A 15684-nucleotide genomic window follows, 5' to 3' on the forward strand; every position below is an offset into this window, starting at 1 on the left:
TGGACCAATAAAGCGGCATGATGAGATATGGCGGTAAACTTTTTGTGGATTTACCCATAACTTCATCCGCCTCTGTTGCGGTCCAATTATGTCGCTTGCGTGACGTCTCCTTTAATAAACACTCGTATTGCTGCAGAAAGAGCGCGCATTTATAGAGTGCGTTACAAGAAATTATTTTAAAGTATAATCTAGCATTAATACATACATATATTTTGCACGCTTTTGCACTCAAGAAATAGTATAATAATTACTGTCATGTAATCAATCCATTGATGAACTCATTTAAAGAAATATGAACTCATCTAGATCTCTTTCTAAAAATACGAACATTTTTATTTACAGTGTAAGTTTGTGATGTTTTTTTTTTAATTAGAAGTCCGTGCACAGGAAAGAATATATGTGGAAAAAGGAGAACCTCACGATGACGAAAACTAGGGTCGATATCACCGGTGACTTTATTAGAGTTTTGCCGGCACTCGAACATTTTTATTTGACTACGTTTGTCATATTCCAATCTGGTGGTTCATAGTTTTTCCAAACAAATTTAATAAGCATACCTACATCGATCTTTCTCTAACCATGGTAAGCAATTAGCATGGCGTGCTCATCGTCGAAAGAAAAAAAAACCTCTCCTACTCGTAGACGCCTAAAAAATCTTATGGCACAGCGGAAGAATTAATTCGCATTGATCCCAAGCTCAATCGATTAAATTCTTCCTGCCTGGGATTTGTTTCCAAAAGTGGTGGCGTGACGGCGGATTACACAGACTACATAATTTTTGTTAGCTGGATGATCACAAATTTACAATACGAATATTTTACACCAGATATAATGCCGCTGCAGTGAATTCCAGTGTCAGTGTCCTCTGTTTCTGTTCGCTAAAATGACATCACCTCTTGCTACATCTGAGACCGAGGGTCAGCGAAAACTCCAGGAATTAATAGCCACTGGAGTTGAACAGGGAATAGAGCGTCATTTATTGGGAAACTTCACCCCCGCGATAGGCCCACCTCAACTTCCGCCAATTAACAATGGATCGCCGATCGATTCTGCTGCCAAAAGCTTCTGGGATAATTTCCGATTCCTGTTAACAGAGCCATGGATACGCGACTTTGGAATGCCAATATTAGCCATGCTCTTGGTGGCTGAATTGACCGGCCAATTAGGCTTACGTCGGAGACTGTTATCTTTATGGCGTCGATGCGGGGCATATATGGGTTTGCGTGGGACGGATGAGGAGGCTGAAACTACAATGGATATTATTTTTGAATACGCAGCATTGTGCCAAAATCTGGCCTATATGCTGTACATGACGTTCCAGCTGTACGAGAATGAACACACCAACGAAGCAGGCATGCCCAATGGTGAGTGCAAGTGGAAACAAAAATAATATCTATAATAAAAGTAAAATACCGGTATCATTAAAAAAATCAAAATTTCGAGACATTGTGTGCTTTGGCAAACTAACACCGGACAGGTTTCGGCTATTTTTACCGGACACCGGATAGCTGTTTTTATACAAAAAATATTAATGTATGCGTATTTAACTTACTAAAGTCAGCTACCAGAAGGAGCGTGAATCTCCGGCTGCAACTGCTGATTCTTAATCAATAATTCAATCAAAAAAGAATAATTTTTCGGAAATTTTCGTGACCATAGGTCAAGCAGGGCGAAAATTGATAGAGATGGGCATCCTGCCATTTGGCAGGTAATACGGCGGAATTTGTAGAAAATGATGGGCAGTTAGCACTGAGGACCACGACCACTTGGAAGAAATGGTTTGACATGACTCACATTTGTCAGATATTGTGATGGTCATCGAGATGACCAGTGGTCAAGAATTGATAATATTGGAAAACGTACATTTCTGAGCGGCCATAGGCTAATAAAGTTGCGAAATCCACCTTGTTTATCATCGCGGAAAATTATTTCGACAAGGGAAAATAACTTTTTAATTTTGTAGACGACGAGCTGATTTCCACATACAAAGGCATGCTGAGCGCCAAAATATCGGTTTTGGCGGAGAATGGACGTCGAGATGTGGCTAAAGGCCATCAAAGGCATGAAGTAACGAAGAGGGAGCTAAAGGATATACGCCTGGCTGCTGAAAAATCCGATGGACTACAACAAATGCTTGAAGGAGCATACGCATTTTTCCGGTTTGCAAGATTCGTTCGGCTTGGTAAGCCAAATTTAGTTTTGTTAATACGTTGATCAACATGATACCGATTAATAATTCCTACCTCTGTACTTTTACTTTTATGAACGTTTGTGCAGTTTTTCGTATGTTTAACGGTGTAATAGAAAACAAGAGAAAAATAGAAAATAATTCTTATAACAATTGGGCATACCTTTACCTTTATACCTTTGGGTTACCTTTACGCACAATCTAAAACAATTTGTGTGCGATCAGATGTAGATAGGTTCTTCTGATTACCAGTCTGTACTGTACGTTTCGTCTTATACCAAAATCACTTGTTTGATGTTTCTGTAAAATCCGTGCAGGTACGTACTTACTCTTAAGCGCCCGGTTTACATACATGTACATACTGCAGGCACCCCCCTTTTTCAGTGATTTATCCATGTAATTGTTCGATAATTGTTTCCAATCCGCCTGCGCTTTATTTTAATTACAAAACTGTAATTGAAATATTTTGGAAAAATAAGACATAATTATATCGCACCCTATCCGACGTGATTCGATTAATTATCGATCGGTTATGTTTATCAGCTATCGTCTTTTACTGCTATCACTGTTTTGCAAATATTTGGGCGGTTTTGGGCGAATGTTTTGGAAATCAAAAGTGATTTACAGATTTACAAAACAGAAAATGTTGTACCGTTGACCAGTGGACGTTGACCTTCCCGTCTCCAGAAAGAAATATACCATAAACTGAACGCAAGAGCGAAAACGTACGCTAACTGAAGCGCGGACTTGTCCATTGTCAACAGCGTGATGACTCGGTTCTAGTTCTATTAACTTGTATAACTTCGCTTCTGATAAAGAAAATATTTTATCGTAGCTCCCATTATATATGTTTGTGGTCTATTGTATAGTATGTATTACAACCGACAAACAGGATATATTGTAAATTTGTACCTTATTAAATAAGTTAAATTGTGCTCGAAATTTTGTGAGCGATAGCTAGGCGGAGCATTTGATCAAAACAGTTTCATGAAGTACGAGTAAAGACGGAACCAGCATCCAGTTCACATTTTGGAAACTGACAAAGGTGTGCATAAGAGAAACATAAAAAACATGCTTTTAATCTGTTCTGTTTCGAAAACAAAATGTTTTCTGTAAAGAGAATAGCAGAAAAGCGTGAACCCAGTGTAACTTGTGAGTTGTGACCGTCGGTACAGTAAATAATGCACAATAATTATATCGTGCAATGTATCGTATGAGGAAAAGTAGTACAGTATTGTAAAGATTGCACTACGAGTAGTATTTTGTGTGGTATTATACATGTACGGTAGAGTATTACTTACTGCAAGGTGGTGCTGGTCGACTGGCTGAATGTTTTGTCGTTTCTGCCGCTTTATCCTGCATGATTATTATTTGTCAGTACAATTATATTAGCCTGAGCTTTTGTTTTTGCAGACAACACGGGCACACTTGAGCATCGCCGCGTCATCGATCGCATCCGATCGGACAGCTATACGAGACGGGAGGCTGCAAGACAGGCACTGCCGCCGGGCATCTCATGATGGCTTGACATTTTAAAATTTTTTAAAATTCATTTTAAAATGCGAAAAACATTCTAGAAGTCTGGATCCGTACCAAAACAATCTTCATGGTTATGTGCATTTACGTGCAAACTTTGAAAGGGATCGGTCCATAATGAGACTTTTGGTACACCTGAATGCATTTAAAGTTTTTGGAATTTTGTTACCCTCATAACTCCGCAACCGGATGTTGCGCGCGCAATTGGATTTCACAAATATGTATACAATTCTTTTGGCTACAAAATACCATAAAGCAGTGCAAAAAAGTGCTTGGGAGTGCGCGACAGCAAAAGTTCCCGTCAATGTACATGAATTTAGTGCTATGTACCGGGCCAAATCCCTTAAAAAAATGTGTCCAATGTACGTATAATAATAAAAATTGACTGTTACTAATCGAAGAGGCGCATTATGCACCGAGTAGTTTCTCCGGAAATCATTCGGGCTACCAGACCAACTCGGGTCACCGATGTATTCCGAGACAACAGTACGGAAACGCATTTTTAAAGAAAAGGAGTAAGGCGTGGAAGGGAACTCACATGTCAGAAGAATGGAAAGCCAGTCAGAAACACATGAGATCGGTCTGGGCATCCACATACAGAGTACTGAAGAACCAAATCTCGAATCAAGAGATATTTCCCAAAAAATAAGGACGTAGGGATATATGAATCTATTGATAATGTGCTAAACTTACTAATTCCTGCACCTTTCTCCACTGACCACCAGTTGTCCACACGTCATCACAAAATAGATGAACTCATCATATAGTTGTCTTCAAATTAACGAACTGTTCCTTTTAGTTTTAATCATATTGTTTTCTTCCGTCTAATGTGGTTGCTTTATGGTAAAAAAATTTACCAAGCTCGATGCGGTCAAAATTACGTTATATACAGTTTGCAGCTTTACACGGAAGTCTTGTCATGCGACCTGTACTGGGATAATTATTACAAAGAAAAGGTCAGGTGTGAACCGGTCACTGTTTATGTGGCACTGCTATCGCCTGTTTTACGTGATTCGAAAAAATTATATTAATGAGCGCGTGGAACTCCACCACAAGTTTTCCCAAACCGGCTTTATATGATCATTATAAATTGTTAGTGCTCTAAAAGTTATCGCAAAACTACTCACAAAAAGTTTGAAAAACAAAACATACCATATCCTATTCGTATAATTAACACGTATAGCTCATTATCAGAGCAAATCGCTAACCTACCGAAAAAGAACTTATCAGGAGAAAAAAGGCGATGAAGGTATTGCGCAGTTGACCAGAGCTATACTACACGAGTTTACCGCAAAAAAGCAGAGCTTCTCAGTTCTCACCAGTAGGAAAAAATATTGAATATCAAAAGCTCGACACTGTCGTAGTTGTACTGCCATATCCACAGAAAAATGGAATACGGGTACGTGTAGCACAAAAGATGGATGCATTTAAAGATTCTGGCTTCTCCCAGCTTTTACAATCAACCGAATGGACTGCATTATCCATTCGTGACTGACGCCATCCGGCCGGAACCAACATTCGATAGTTCCACTCTCGGTCGCCGTCAAAAAGTTGAAGAGCATGACGGCAACAAACTCCGTTTGGACATCAGTGCTATTGCTGCGGTAAAGCTGTTCCGTTAAAGGCGCAATATACGGCCTCTTGCGTGCATAATATGTCCCGTAGGGTTCTTCGGAGGGAGCCCATCGGGTTTCGCCATTCAGACGCCACATTACTGAATTGCGGATATTCTTCACCGTACTCTGCGGCAGAGGAAGCCGAACATGACACGTGACGTTGAAAAATTCGCCTTCGTTCACGGATACCTCCTTCATGTTCCGCGAAAAGATTTCGTTAGCGCGAGTGACCTTTACATGAACAGTAAACCGTTTGAGCGGAACAACCCTCTTAAAGCCCAAATCCGCCGATTCTTCTACGCAGACGACTTCGCCGCCTGATTGCAACGATACATTTAGAATACCTGCACAAAATAAAAAATCTTTACAATGATGTCCATAATTTATTGAATTATTTATGGTATACGAGACTCGTACTTACAGATATCCATAATAAAATATATTGTAGTAAATACCTGTATCACACTGAGTACCAATGCGAGACATGGTACTTGATGTGATGCCGCAGTTGTTTTGTCGAACGAGATCGGTAAGAAACTACTCGTATTTTTTAGAACAGGCGAAAGCCGTTCCTCCTGTTTTTTTTTTGTTTCAACGTTAAAATTTGGAAAGTTTTCGAGGCAATACTACAAGTGTATTGTGTACTGACCTGCCTCATGCTAATTGGGACAAATCCTTCATTTGATTGTGTTTGCAGAGCGAAGCTCACTTTGTAAATTTTGCGTAATAAAGATTTTGTACAGATAAATACCTAAGATCGCCACTCGGCCCCAGTGGGTGGCGTTATAAAACTGATTATTGGTTCCGTCATCGACGAGACGTTGGCCTTTATGGAATATGGGTATACCCTGATGGGTCCAGGAGATGTCCTTTGCACCGCCTATGGACGCTTCGCAAGTTAAAATTAGATTTGCGCCAGTTCTTGGTCGATAAATGTGCTCTTCCGTTGCAGAACTTTTGCTGGTAGCTCTCTTATCATGTTCAGGGAATTTCAGACTGATTCTATCATCTTCCCGGGTATCCCCCGACCGCTGGATGATGTCGTCCACTAAAAAATATTTCATTTTGTATTTGCGTAATTCACTTTGAAATTCTGTGGTTTGTAGAAGCACAATCTGCAAAACTTTTAGTCCCGAACACGAACAGACCTTTTTATAAGGTCGAACACATTTATTGTAGCTGAATTTATTATTACGTATATGCAGTTTTCTTATTTAAATAAATGTCCGGATTGATAACTATATTTTAGTTTTAAAAAATAAAATTATTAACGATAAGTTAATTTTTAATACATTTGAAGCTTCATACATTCACGATAGGTCAACAACACTACTGTACACACTGCTGTATTAACGATAAGCGTTTAAAATAAGACTAATGTGCAAGGGTAATTTAATTTTTTTAGCTACGCCTTACGGTTAAGATCTGCATCGCTGAAGGTTGTGGTTGGAGATGTGACTGCAGCGACAGTCGTAATTTTGCGCATTAAACTGCATGCCTCGCTCCGGTGTCTTGCTGCCCACACACAGGAAAATAATATACAGCAACAGCACAACGAGAAAAAAGAATTGTTCCGCGCATTTCTGCTGCAATTATTATCCGAGAAAAGGGCCAACATCGAAAGACTGCATGAATCAGCCGTTTAGCCCCGTTAGGGGATTCAGAAGTCGAATGCATGGTTTTGTTAACCTTTGCTATCTCTGAGGTAATAATATTTACTGCAATAGCACCATTTGTGCAATCGCTTGTAATTAAGGCACATGTACTGTACTTATTTAATTTTAATTACATTTACTTTGTAATGTAATGTAAACTTTTAAGCAATTACGAATTAGGTAATCATAATTTCAGAGCCTCCTGGGTGTGCGCACACTAGCCTGCCGACAGAAAGTAAACGTACTGTAAGTACTTACGTTTATTTAGCCAGTATAAGTTGTGTAACTGACATTTAGGCAGCGTAGCAACAAATCGGCTACGACTAAGGAACGCCACACGCATCACCTGCGTTGCCACCGTCCCGTGGACATCATCGAATCCCTGCCGCCGGCTATCATCCCTACGGAGCCGTCATGGTACATGACTGGCGGTAATTTGCAGTCTCATCATGTCACAGAAAGCAGAAATACGTAGCGGATAACAACTTATACTTCGGTCGACCGAAATTTTCAGTTGTTTTTGATATCGAAAATCATGCAGATTTTTCTGCAGCTTTTTGACAATTCGATCGGATAGCTTAATCCACAATCTCGAGGCACGAGCATTTAAAAGTATGAGTACATAATCAAACCCGTTCGAAGTGCGGGAAGCTGACAATGCGATCGCATTCTGCTTGTTCTTGTAAGTGCGCTGCGAATTGAGAATAGTGTCTCCAGATACAATTATCGGACTACAAAGGAAAAGGACGGTTGCGCGAAAACATCATAGTCGTTTACCATTTTTATTGTGTTTTCTGTTTCCGAGTTTGGGGTTCGTAGTTATGATAAAGTGCAGATACTTCCTTGAGAATGATTGCAGACAATCAACAGCGCGCAACCGTGTCGCAGGCTGCAGCTACCAGAAGCTGCCTTACGGCGTACGATTCGGTCACCTCGCAGTTTTGTGTCTACTGGCCGGACATGAATATTTCGTTGATCCCGTATATAGTGCCAATTTGCTGATTTGGGCGGTGTCCACTTGTTTTAGATCAGCGTCACCCAACCATGATCGCGGTGTGCCGTCTGAGTGAAAACACAAAGTTGCCACTTTTGGGAAACACAGAAAACTGTTAAACACTCTTGGCTGAAATCTACAAATGATCGCATTTACGGGGGAATGGCCGTACATACAGTACATACAGACAGTTTTCATGGTGTTCGCTGGCAAGTGGTCCGTAATGCTAGCCACCGCAAGTTTCGTGTGGCTGCACAATTTTATCGCGCTGCGCCGGGAGGCAACCAGTTCCCTCGTTTTCTGGCCTGCAGCTGGTACTCGGCGTACGCATTTGAGTTAATTCTCCATAATTTTTCGAAACTAGGATCGTTTAATAGGAGCTTTCGGTTTTGTAGGAGGCGACCTTCCAGTTTATACATACAGATAACACCGTTTAGGTCCGTAGCGTATGGGTTATAATTAAACGATCGTTGATATGCAAAACCGATCGATAATTTGAATTATTGGAGGCAGCTCGAGTACAAGCTGTTCCTTATTTTTAAAGCTAGTGTTATAATAAAGAGCGATTAGACTGGAAACAATTATCAAAACAACTGCATTGATAAATCATTACTGAAAAGGACAGCTACAGTAGTAGTATACAGCGGGGGGTGATGAAGTAATCAGGGACCGGCTTGGCCAGATATCCGTCCTGGTTGGCGTTTACAGGAGCATTTCACGGACGTAAATTCGGTATTGCATAGTAACATTATCATAGCCATTATTCCATAAAATACACAACTAGACTTTCTTATAGACTTTCTTACTACCACAGTGTACCACTCAAGGAACGGATTCCAAAAACCGGTACCACAAATTGCGCCTTCATTTATGCACCGCAGATCATCGGAAAACTCTTCAACCAGGTGCATACACTTTGTAGTCGCGCTTTGATATTATGCCCCCTTTGTCGCGTCCAACAATTTCCGATGTCCTTCTCCGGCCGTCAAAGAACTCTTTACTCTTACCATGGTTTTGTAGGCTGTTTTAAATTGCAGCCTATAAAGCCATGCTAAGCGAAAAACCAATATAAGGAAGTTTTCTTCTGTCACCCGCGATGGTGTAGATTGTATCATGCCAAGTGTGCCGATGGTCAACAAATGTTTTCGTATCAAAAGCAAAACCAGCTGTTGGTTTAATTATTTCTGATTTAACTACGTACGTGTACATTGTTGACCATACCATAAACATACCATACCATACCATACCATAAATCGTCCATATCTAGCCTTTGTGACCATAGCCGACAGGAGCCCAGCCAGGCGACGCACTGCCACGTATCCGAAAATAAAATCCATTGCCCTTTGGAATTTCTTATCGCTTTCCAGCGAAAACCACTTTGGCCGCCATCACTGACAACACAGATTTCGCGACCCTACGGAATATTCCGGAGTCTTAGAGCTAAACCTGCGAAACATAACAACTGACCGGGCAGGTTTAGCCACATTAAAGAGTGCAGGAAGATAATGGCAAGTACATAATATGCCTTTACTGGCAATATTGTTTGTTAGCCAAACTGTTACGTATCCAGGGTTCGAGAATGAATAAAAATTCACATGATTCGGAGATTCTTTGCTGACTGGCGAAAGACGAATGAGGTGGGCATTCAGGGTGAAACATCCCTAGTGTTGCACTATTCCCAGCCTGATTAATTAGGCTGGGACCATGCAGTACAGGGGCAGTTTCAGTGAACACTAGTGGCAATAAGCGACCGGGAGCTTAAGACGGCCAGCGGTGTCAGCTGTAATTAGAAACATGGTTGACTATGGCATTGTACAAGTACCACCAGAAACAGCCACCACTTTGGCTTGCAATGCAGTTGCTTTATATCTCACGTGAAATACTATGGAAATACGAGCAACAATTCAGCTAATAAAAGAACCATATCAGCGGTCACGACACATGTACAGAGTCTGTACACATAATTCAATAATGCACTATATTGACGATAAATTCGAGACAGGTACTCTGTAGAATCTAAGCCGGTAGCCGTTCCGTCGATCTTAGCCCTGGATCAATGTAGCGGATCAATCCTTCCGCTGTGCCATATTCAAGATTTTTTAGACGTCTACGAGTAGGAGAGATTTTTCTGTCAACGATGTGTCTAGCGACGGATCAATGTCTTTGTGGTATGTTTTGTTGGAAAAAGTTTATGGATTATCGGAATGGAAGAACAACAAGAGCAATAGTGCAAGTGCTTATTATTAACGAAACAGTCACGACAAACGTTGCAAATGTGCGGTATAATTCGCTGTTATACAGTACATGTAGTACCTTTCGGATCCATATTTGTGGATGCCTCAGAAAGCGGAAGATGTCGGAAATTGTTTGAAGGTCGTTACGAGATATCTATTGCTTATCCAGTTACGATTTCCCATAATAATTTTTAGTATATAGATATACCCGTCTGTGTCACTATTCGGGTCTTAAATATTCTTTACTGCAGCATGCTCCTGTACGTACATATGATGGAACAAAGCGTACCTTTTCCGCGCCGACAATGTTTTCTTCCTATAGAGCCAGCCAACGTACGACAAGTATCCGACATGGCCGGAAGTATCATGCTGACGGTGGCTCCGTATACATTCATGCTCCGGAGAAAACATCAAATCGCATTTGTAGCGGTTTCACTGTGATCCGCTAATCAGGCGTCTCGCATCGTTTTATTCGACCCTTGGATTTTTTTTCGGTCGCCTAGCGGCTTTTTTTACTAGCGTTGCTCTTTAATACTGCTAAGCATACAGATATGTACATGTATTTGCTAGTAGTGCTATAATTATATTAGTTTTGTATGTGCTCCATAGTACAGTATTGCCGGCTAATCAATAGTGTACTGCAAAAACTAAAAACCTTACATAATGGCGACGAAAGGCAAGCATGCACATGCGGAAATTAAACGGAATTGAAATTAATTGGCCGAGATTTTTTTCTGGTTATTACACTGTGATATTCCGCTGCATTGCAAATACTGCATTTTTTATATGCCCTTGATCCAATACGAATCTTTTTCAGAACTTTGATACAACTGACGAAATGAATGTGTTACATTTACAAAAACAACACACTCGTTCGTACTGACTATGTATTGCCGCACCTGAGATGAAACTGTCGTGTGGTGTACATAATTCACGGTATGACAACATAATACACCCTCAAAGACCCATAAAAATGTGAGCAGTCTGGATAATTGGTCAACGTAAAGTTGTGGCGATAGCAGCTGATCGGAGCAAGGCCTCTGAACGCACCGCCCCGTTGGAACCCGATGCCCGGCGGTGGACATGCTGTACTGTACAGAGCGGCAGGCGACAACTGGACGGTCAGATCCATTCCAGCTGTCAACAGGAAGTCCATTCGCACACCATACGGGCACATTTGAACATATCCAAACAGCATACATACCCGGCCGTTTTCGTGCATTCCCTGCTGCGCTTGGCCACACCGACCCACACGCACATGTACGCAGCTGGCACCGCACTTTTCGGACTCTAAACAACTTTCTTTATCAAAACAAACTGCAGATTCGTCTTTCTCGCGACTTTTTACATCTGGCAAGCTAGCCCAAAGGCCGATGAACAGAACGGCCATCCGGTAATTACGTACATACATTGCACAGTGCCGCTACTATGCGATTCTTGGGAAAAACTACCAGTGCCGTCCTCTAGCCTATCCAGTTATGTATGTCCTGGTGGGGTCGGAACAAGCACCGCACATAACCCTCATCGGCCAGTGTGACTGCCAGCAAGTGTAATCTAACGTGTTTCAACCGTCCAGGACTGTTGGATTACCTGGAGTAATTCGATTCGGCGATCCTGCACTGTATTAACAGACATCGCAGGTGCGCGACGCATATATAAGAAGTCAATTCTAAGAAATTTTTAAGCTGATAGCTTTTTTAAGCTGCTTCAGTCTTCAGGTCAGTGATCTTCTCCAAACAGAAACTGTACATATACTTCGCTCCAACGTGTTTCGAAAATCAAAGTGCCAGTCCTCATTGTATCCGGCATTTTCTGTCTGATTGCCGTACATGATTCGGCCCTGGATGATCGGCCGGGGTCCGATGTACAGTATGACGGTCCGCCGTGGTCGAACTCGACCCTTACCCTCTCGTGCTGCGAACCGTGATCTCGGCCGCGCAGTAAACCGTAATAATTTTCCGTCAGAAACTCTGCCCGTTGGCATAGTTTACCTCCTAGTCCTGGATCACAGACCATTGGAGACTTCAAAAACTGATTTATACCATGTTCTACCTTGCGTTTTCTCTTCTTTGTTGGTGCCACCAAGCCAAACCCAGAAGGGGTAACGCAGCATAAATCATAGCATAAAATGATTTACCAGTACTACGATGTTTTATGGTGCGTTATCTCTTCTGGGTTTGGTGCCACTAAGCCCGTGAGAGGAGACCAAACCAGAAAGCAGTAGTACCATCAAATCTCTCACGTAGTACAACTTGACCGCGTCAACAAAGCTCTTGCTGTGCTATCTGCTTAACACCGCTTTGGTTAATCGGCTTAATGTGCCAGCGTCCTAAGTGTGCCAGAGAGAAGCCGCAATATACATCCAGCCGACGGAATCGTGCAGACAGATATTCCCTTACTGCCCGTAAACCACGCAGTATCGGAGCAATTCTGAGCGATTCCAAGGCGGCGCGGTTCACGGGCAGTCAAGGATAGTATGCCGACCACAATAATTGGATAGTACACAATAATTAGACTTAGCCAGTGTGATGAAGCGCTTCATTCCGCTGGATAAGTCTAATTATTGAGTAAAAATTGATCGTACTTCGTACGGTACACCATCAATTACTTAAACCAGACTAGCTGGACTGTACTGATCAGTGCCGCTATAAGCAGAACGCGTATGCAGCCGAAGCTAAGTCGAGGATCTACGCAACCCGACAAGGAATCATGAAGGCAGGAATCACAAAACCCAAGAGTTTGTGAAAGCTGTGCCGCAGCTTTGCCGCAAAATCCGGTCTCTTCTGGTTCTGGTCATGATAGCCATGTCTCGTTTAGATGGCGATAAAGGAAAACACAGCAACGAATCCTGTACGCGTATGGAAGTATCGCTTTAAAAACGACAAATGTAAAGTATACAGTGCTGGTTTGAAGGAAGTAATAATCATTCCATGATCAGCTCTGTTCGACGTCGCATTGACCACGCAAGTGGAGATTTTCTTGAAGACTAAAATCCAATTCGTCTAAGCAACGATTCTCTACTGGTAACGACTTCATATAGTGAACCCTAACTTTCCAAATTTTCAAAAAGAAAAGTAAAATTTTCAGTTGTCAAGTGGTCCAAACTACTAAGCACTGCAAATGCGAAGACGGACACTTGAAAGAATATTTAGAAAAACACTCATGCCGTCAAACATGCTGACCATAATAATTACGAACCACTTCCCGTCTGCTATAGGCTGTCAGCACGTGCTCTGTACTTTACGATGTCCTTTGTGTCGTTTGTCGTGTCGGCAGATTACCCACATACATCCGTACAACAGTACGTGCGTACCTATAGAATTTTGACCTTTTACTATCGGAATTAGGCTCCCCCAATGGTCACTCAAAAGCTTGTTATCTTGGATGATATAGGATTAACACTGGTTGGCTGATTACCACGGGCTTGGTGCTTGTTTTGCAGTAACACGCTTTGGGACGACAGCATCCAGGCGCCGGTGATCAAAAGCACATCAATATGATTTAATGTAAACCCTCCTGAAAACAAAAAAACATATTTTACGCTGCATTATTACTGATTGACTGTAAGAATTTCGACAAAGCGTATTCGTTTTCGTTCTGACAAAACTGCAGTCCGTACGAGTACAGTATGCAAATTCCCAGCGTTTACTTTTAGTAGTTGTAAGCCAATATTTCATCCGTGCTCACTGCTCATCTTGTATATATAGTAACGATCGTAACTATGTAACGCCGTTTTGGTCAATTATCGCTTTTTTGTAACTATTCTTTCGCTGCTGCTTAGGCTTATACAGACTCGAATAGAGTGGGAGCTTTTCATTTTCGACACGGCATGAGTTGTACAACTGTAATCAAAGGTATGTATTTTGTATTTTGTGCGTACATTTACAAGATAACACTCATTCGTACCGCTTCATCGTGCCGGCCGTGGAATAAAAATGTAGTGTCAACGGTTTGTGCTGCACATGATTCACGGAATGACAACACAGTCACACACTTAAAGACCCATAAAAAAGTGAGCGGGTCGGGCACAAAGGACCTGTACGGCGGCTACCAGGGACCGAGGAGGAGGCGGCCGTGGTTGGTCGAGATAAAGTGGTTGTACAAATGTATGAGAACGCTTTCCGAAAGAATGTTATGAAACAAGCGAAAGTTCTTGTACTTAATGTACGTGTACACGAATTAATTGGCACCATGTATTCGGGCCACTTCTCTTAACGACTGTCGAGTGGGAGAGTACGCAGGGCCGTTCAGAAACTGAGAGTAACAAAACTATTTTGGCCGTGACCACTGTCCAGCGAAAAATTGTACAAACGTGCTGACTTCCTCTTTCACTAACGCTCTGTGAAGACCGAGATTACTCGGGTAAAGATTGACGGATGAAAATGTTAATGTGGATTTAATGGTGCTCGTTACCTAAAAATGCTTAATTGCAAAATACAAATGTGTAACAGCCGAGTATTATACAGTGCTACGCCTACAGTATACAAATATAAGTACTTCGTGGTAAGTCATCCTGTAAGAGTCAGTAATAAGGTGTTGTACTGTTTCACATCATATGATATAGTTGCAGAAGCTGGTGTCAGCTTTCTCATTACTTTTGAGTGAAGTGGATGTCGGAGCGACGACTGTACTGAGTCAGTACTTAGTAGACGCTTCGGGACGCCACTCTAAACGTTTTTACTGGAACATCCAGCGGCCCTGCACTATATAAAATTTCAATATTATGATCGTCGGAGCGCATATTTAAAAAGTAAGTTTTTAAGCCATTATAAGTACTTCATGTCTTCAGCTCGGTGGACCAGGACTGCCACCTTCATTTTCAAACACACCTGAGCCGGCATTTTCCGACACCCGGTATTGCACCCGGCATTTTGTGTTTGATCGTCGTACATTGTTCGGCCCCCATTGATGACGGTCCGCCGTGGTCGAGAGGAACTTGGTTTGATCATTCGCACGAAGTACACGGTGTACTAGCTACATAAGAGATGGCCAAACCACGTTTCTCGCCCCGATCAAGCCAAGTTGATACACCATAACCGCGTCAACAGTGTTGACTCAACACAGCTCTGGCTGTTATCTGATTTGGGTGATCGGCTGCCTTCGTCGTATGATATCAGTGCATATGCATAGGAAGGTGGTAGTCGATCACCCCAATCAGTGCTGGCATGCCAGCGCCCTTGGTGCGCCAGACATCTTTAAAGCCGCAGTAATACATCCAGCCGGCAGAATCTGCAGACAGATTCCCTTTATAATGTAGAAATGGAATTTATGATTTATAAGGGGAATCTGTCTGCACGATTCCGCGATTCGCCGACCCCTGTTCAGCCCGCTTCCTGCTTCCTCATGCTCACCGCGCACATCAGATCGCCGAGAGTGCCATCTTCTCAGCAGCCGGGGATCCAGTTCCCCCAGTGGATTCCGGAAGCGGTAACATGAAGAGATCTATGTTCTTTGTAAGGGC

The 15684-nt window shown here is 42.1% G+C and overlaps 2 protein-coding genes across 2 annotated transcripts; one reads left to right on the forward strand and one right to left on the reverse strand.

Annotated features, from left to right (window-relative positions):
- The first annotated feature begins 1111 nt into the window (after positions 1 to 1111).
- LOC129600509 (uncharacterized) lies at positions 1112 to 3708 on the forward strand. The gene is made up of 3 exons (XM_055499063.1): positions 1112 to 1364; positions 1964 to 2182; positions 3602 to 3708. The coding sequence occupies exons 1-3, from the start codon at positions 1118 to 1120 to the stop codon at positions 3706 to 3708; spliced, it is 573 nt and encodes a 190-aa protein (XP_055355038.1). The 5' UTR covers positions 1112 to 1117.
- A 1078-nt stretch (positions 3709 to 4786) lies between these two features.
- Positions 4787 to 7215, reverse strand: LOC129600501 (uncharacterized). Its single transcript, XM_055499057.1, has 3 exons — positions 6757 to 7215; positions 6092 to 6388; positions 4787 to 5684 (listed from the first exon to the last, which is right to left on the reverse strand). Exons 1-3 carry the CDS (start codon positions 6956 to 6958, stop codon positions 5152 to 5154), a joined length of 1032 nt encoding a protein of 343 aa, XP_055355032.1. The 5' UTR covers positions 6959 to 7215; the 3' UTR covers positions 4787 to 5151.
- Positions 7216 to 15684: the final 8469 nt, after the last annotated feature.

This window comes from Paramacrobiotus metropolitanus, unplaced genomic scaffold (assembly GCF_019649055.1).
Source record: "Paramacrobiotus metropolitanus isolate TYO unplaced genomic scaffold, Prichtersi_v1.0 Parri_scaffold0000180, whole genome shotgun sequence".
In the NCBI taxonomy this organism is placed as follows: Eukaryota; Metazoa; Tardigrada; class Eutardigrada; order Parachela; family Macrobiotidae; genus Paramacrobiotus; species Paramacrobiotus metropolitanus.

What these genes read in the sequence shown, in the direction of transcription:
- LOC129600509 (XM_055499063.1), top strand. Translation starts at nt 1,118, where the DNA reads ATGCCAATATTAGCCATGCTCTTGGTGGCTGAATTGACCGGCCAATTA. An exon ending in CGAAGCAGGCATGCCCAATG is followed by an intron (nt 1,365 to 1,963) that starts GTGAGTGCAAGT and finishes TTAATTTTGTAG; the next exon opens with ACGACGAGCTGATTTCCACA. An exon ending in TGCAAGATTCGTTCGGCTTG is followed by an intron (nt 2,183 to 3,601) that starts GTAAGCCAAATT and finishes TTGTTTTTGCAG; the next exon opens with ACAACACGGGCACACTTGAG.
- LOC129600501 (XM_055499057.1), bottom strand. Translation starts at nt 6,958, where the DNA reads ATGTTGGCCCTTTTCTCGGATAATAATTGCAGCAGAAATGCGCGGAAC. An exon ending in CAGCGATGCAGATCTTAACC is followed by an intron (nt 6,389 to 6,756) that starts GTAAGGCGTAGC and finishes AATATTTTTTAG; the next exon opens with TGGACGACATCATCCAGCGG. An exon ending in GGGCCGAGTGGCGATCTTAG is followed by an intron (nt 5,685 to 6,091) that starts GTATTTATCTGT and finishes TATTTTGTGCAG; the next exon opens with GTATTCTAAATGTATCGTTG.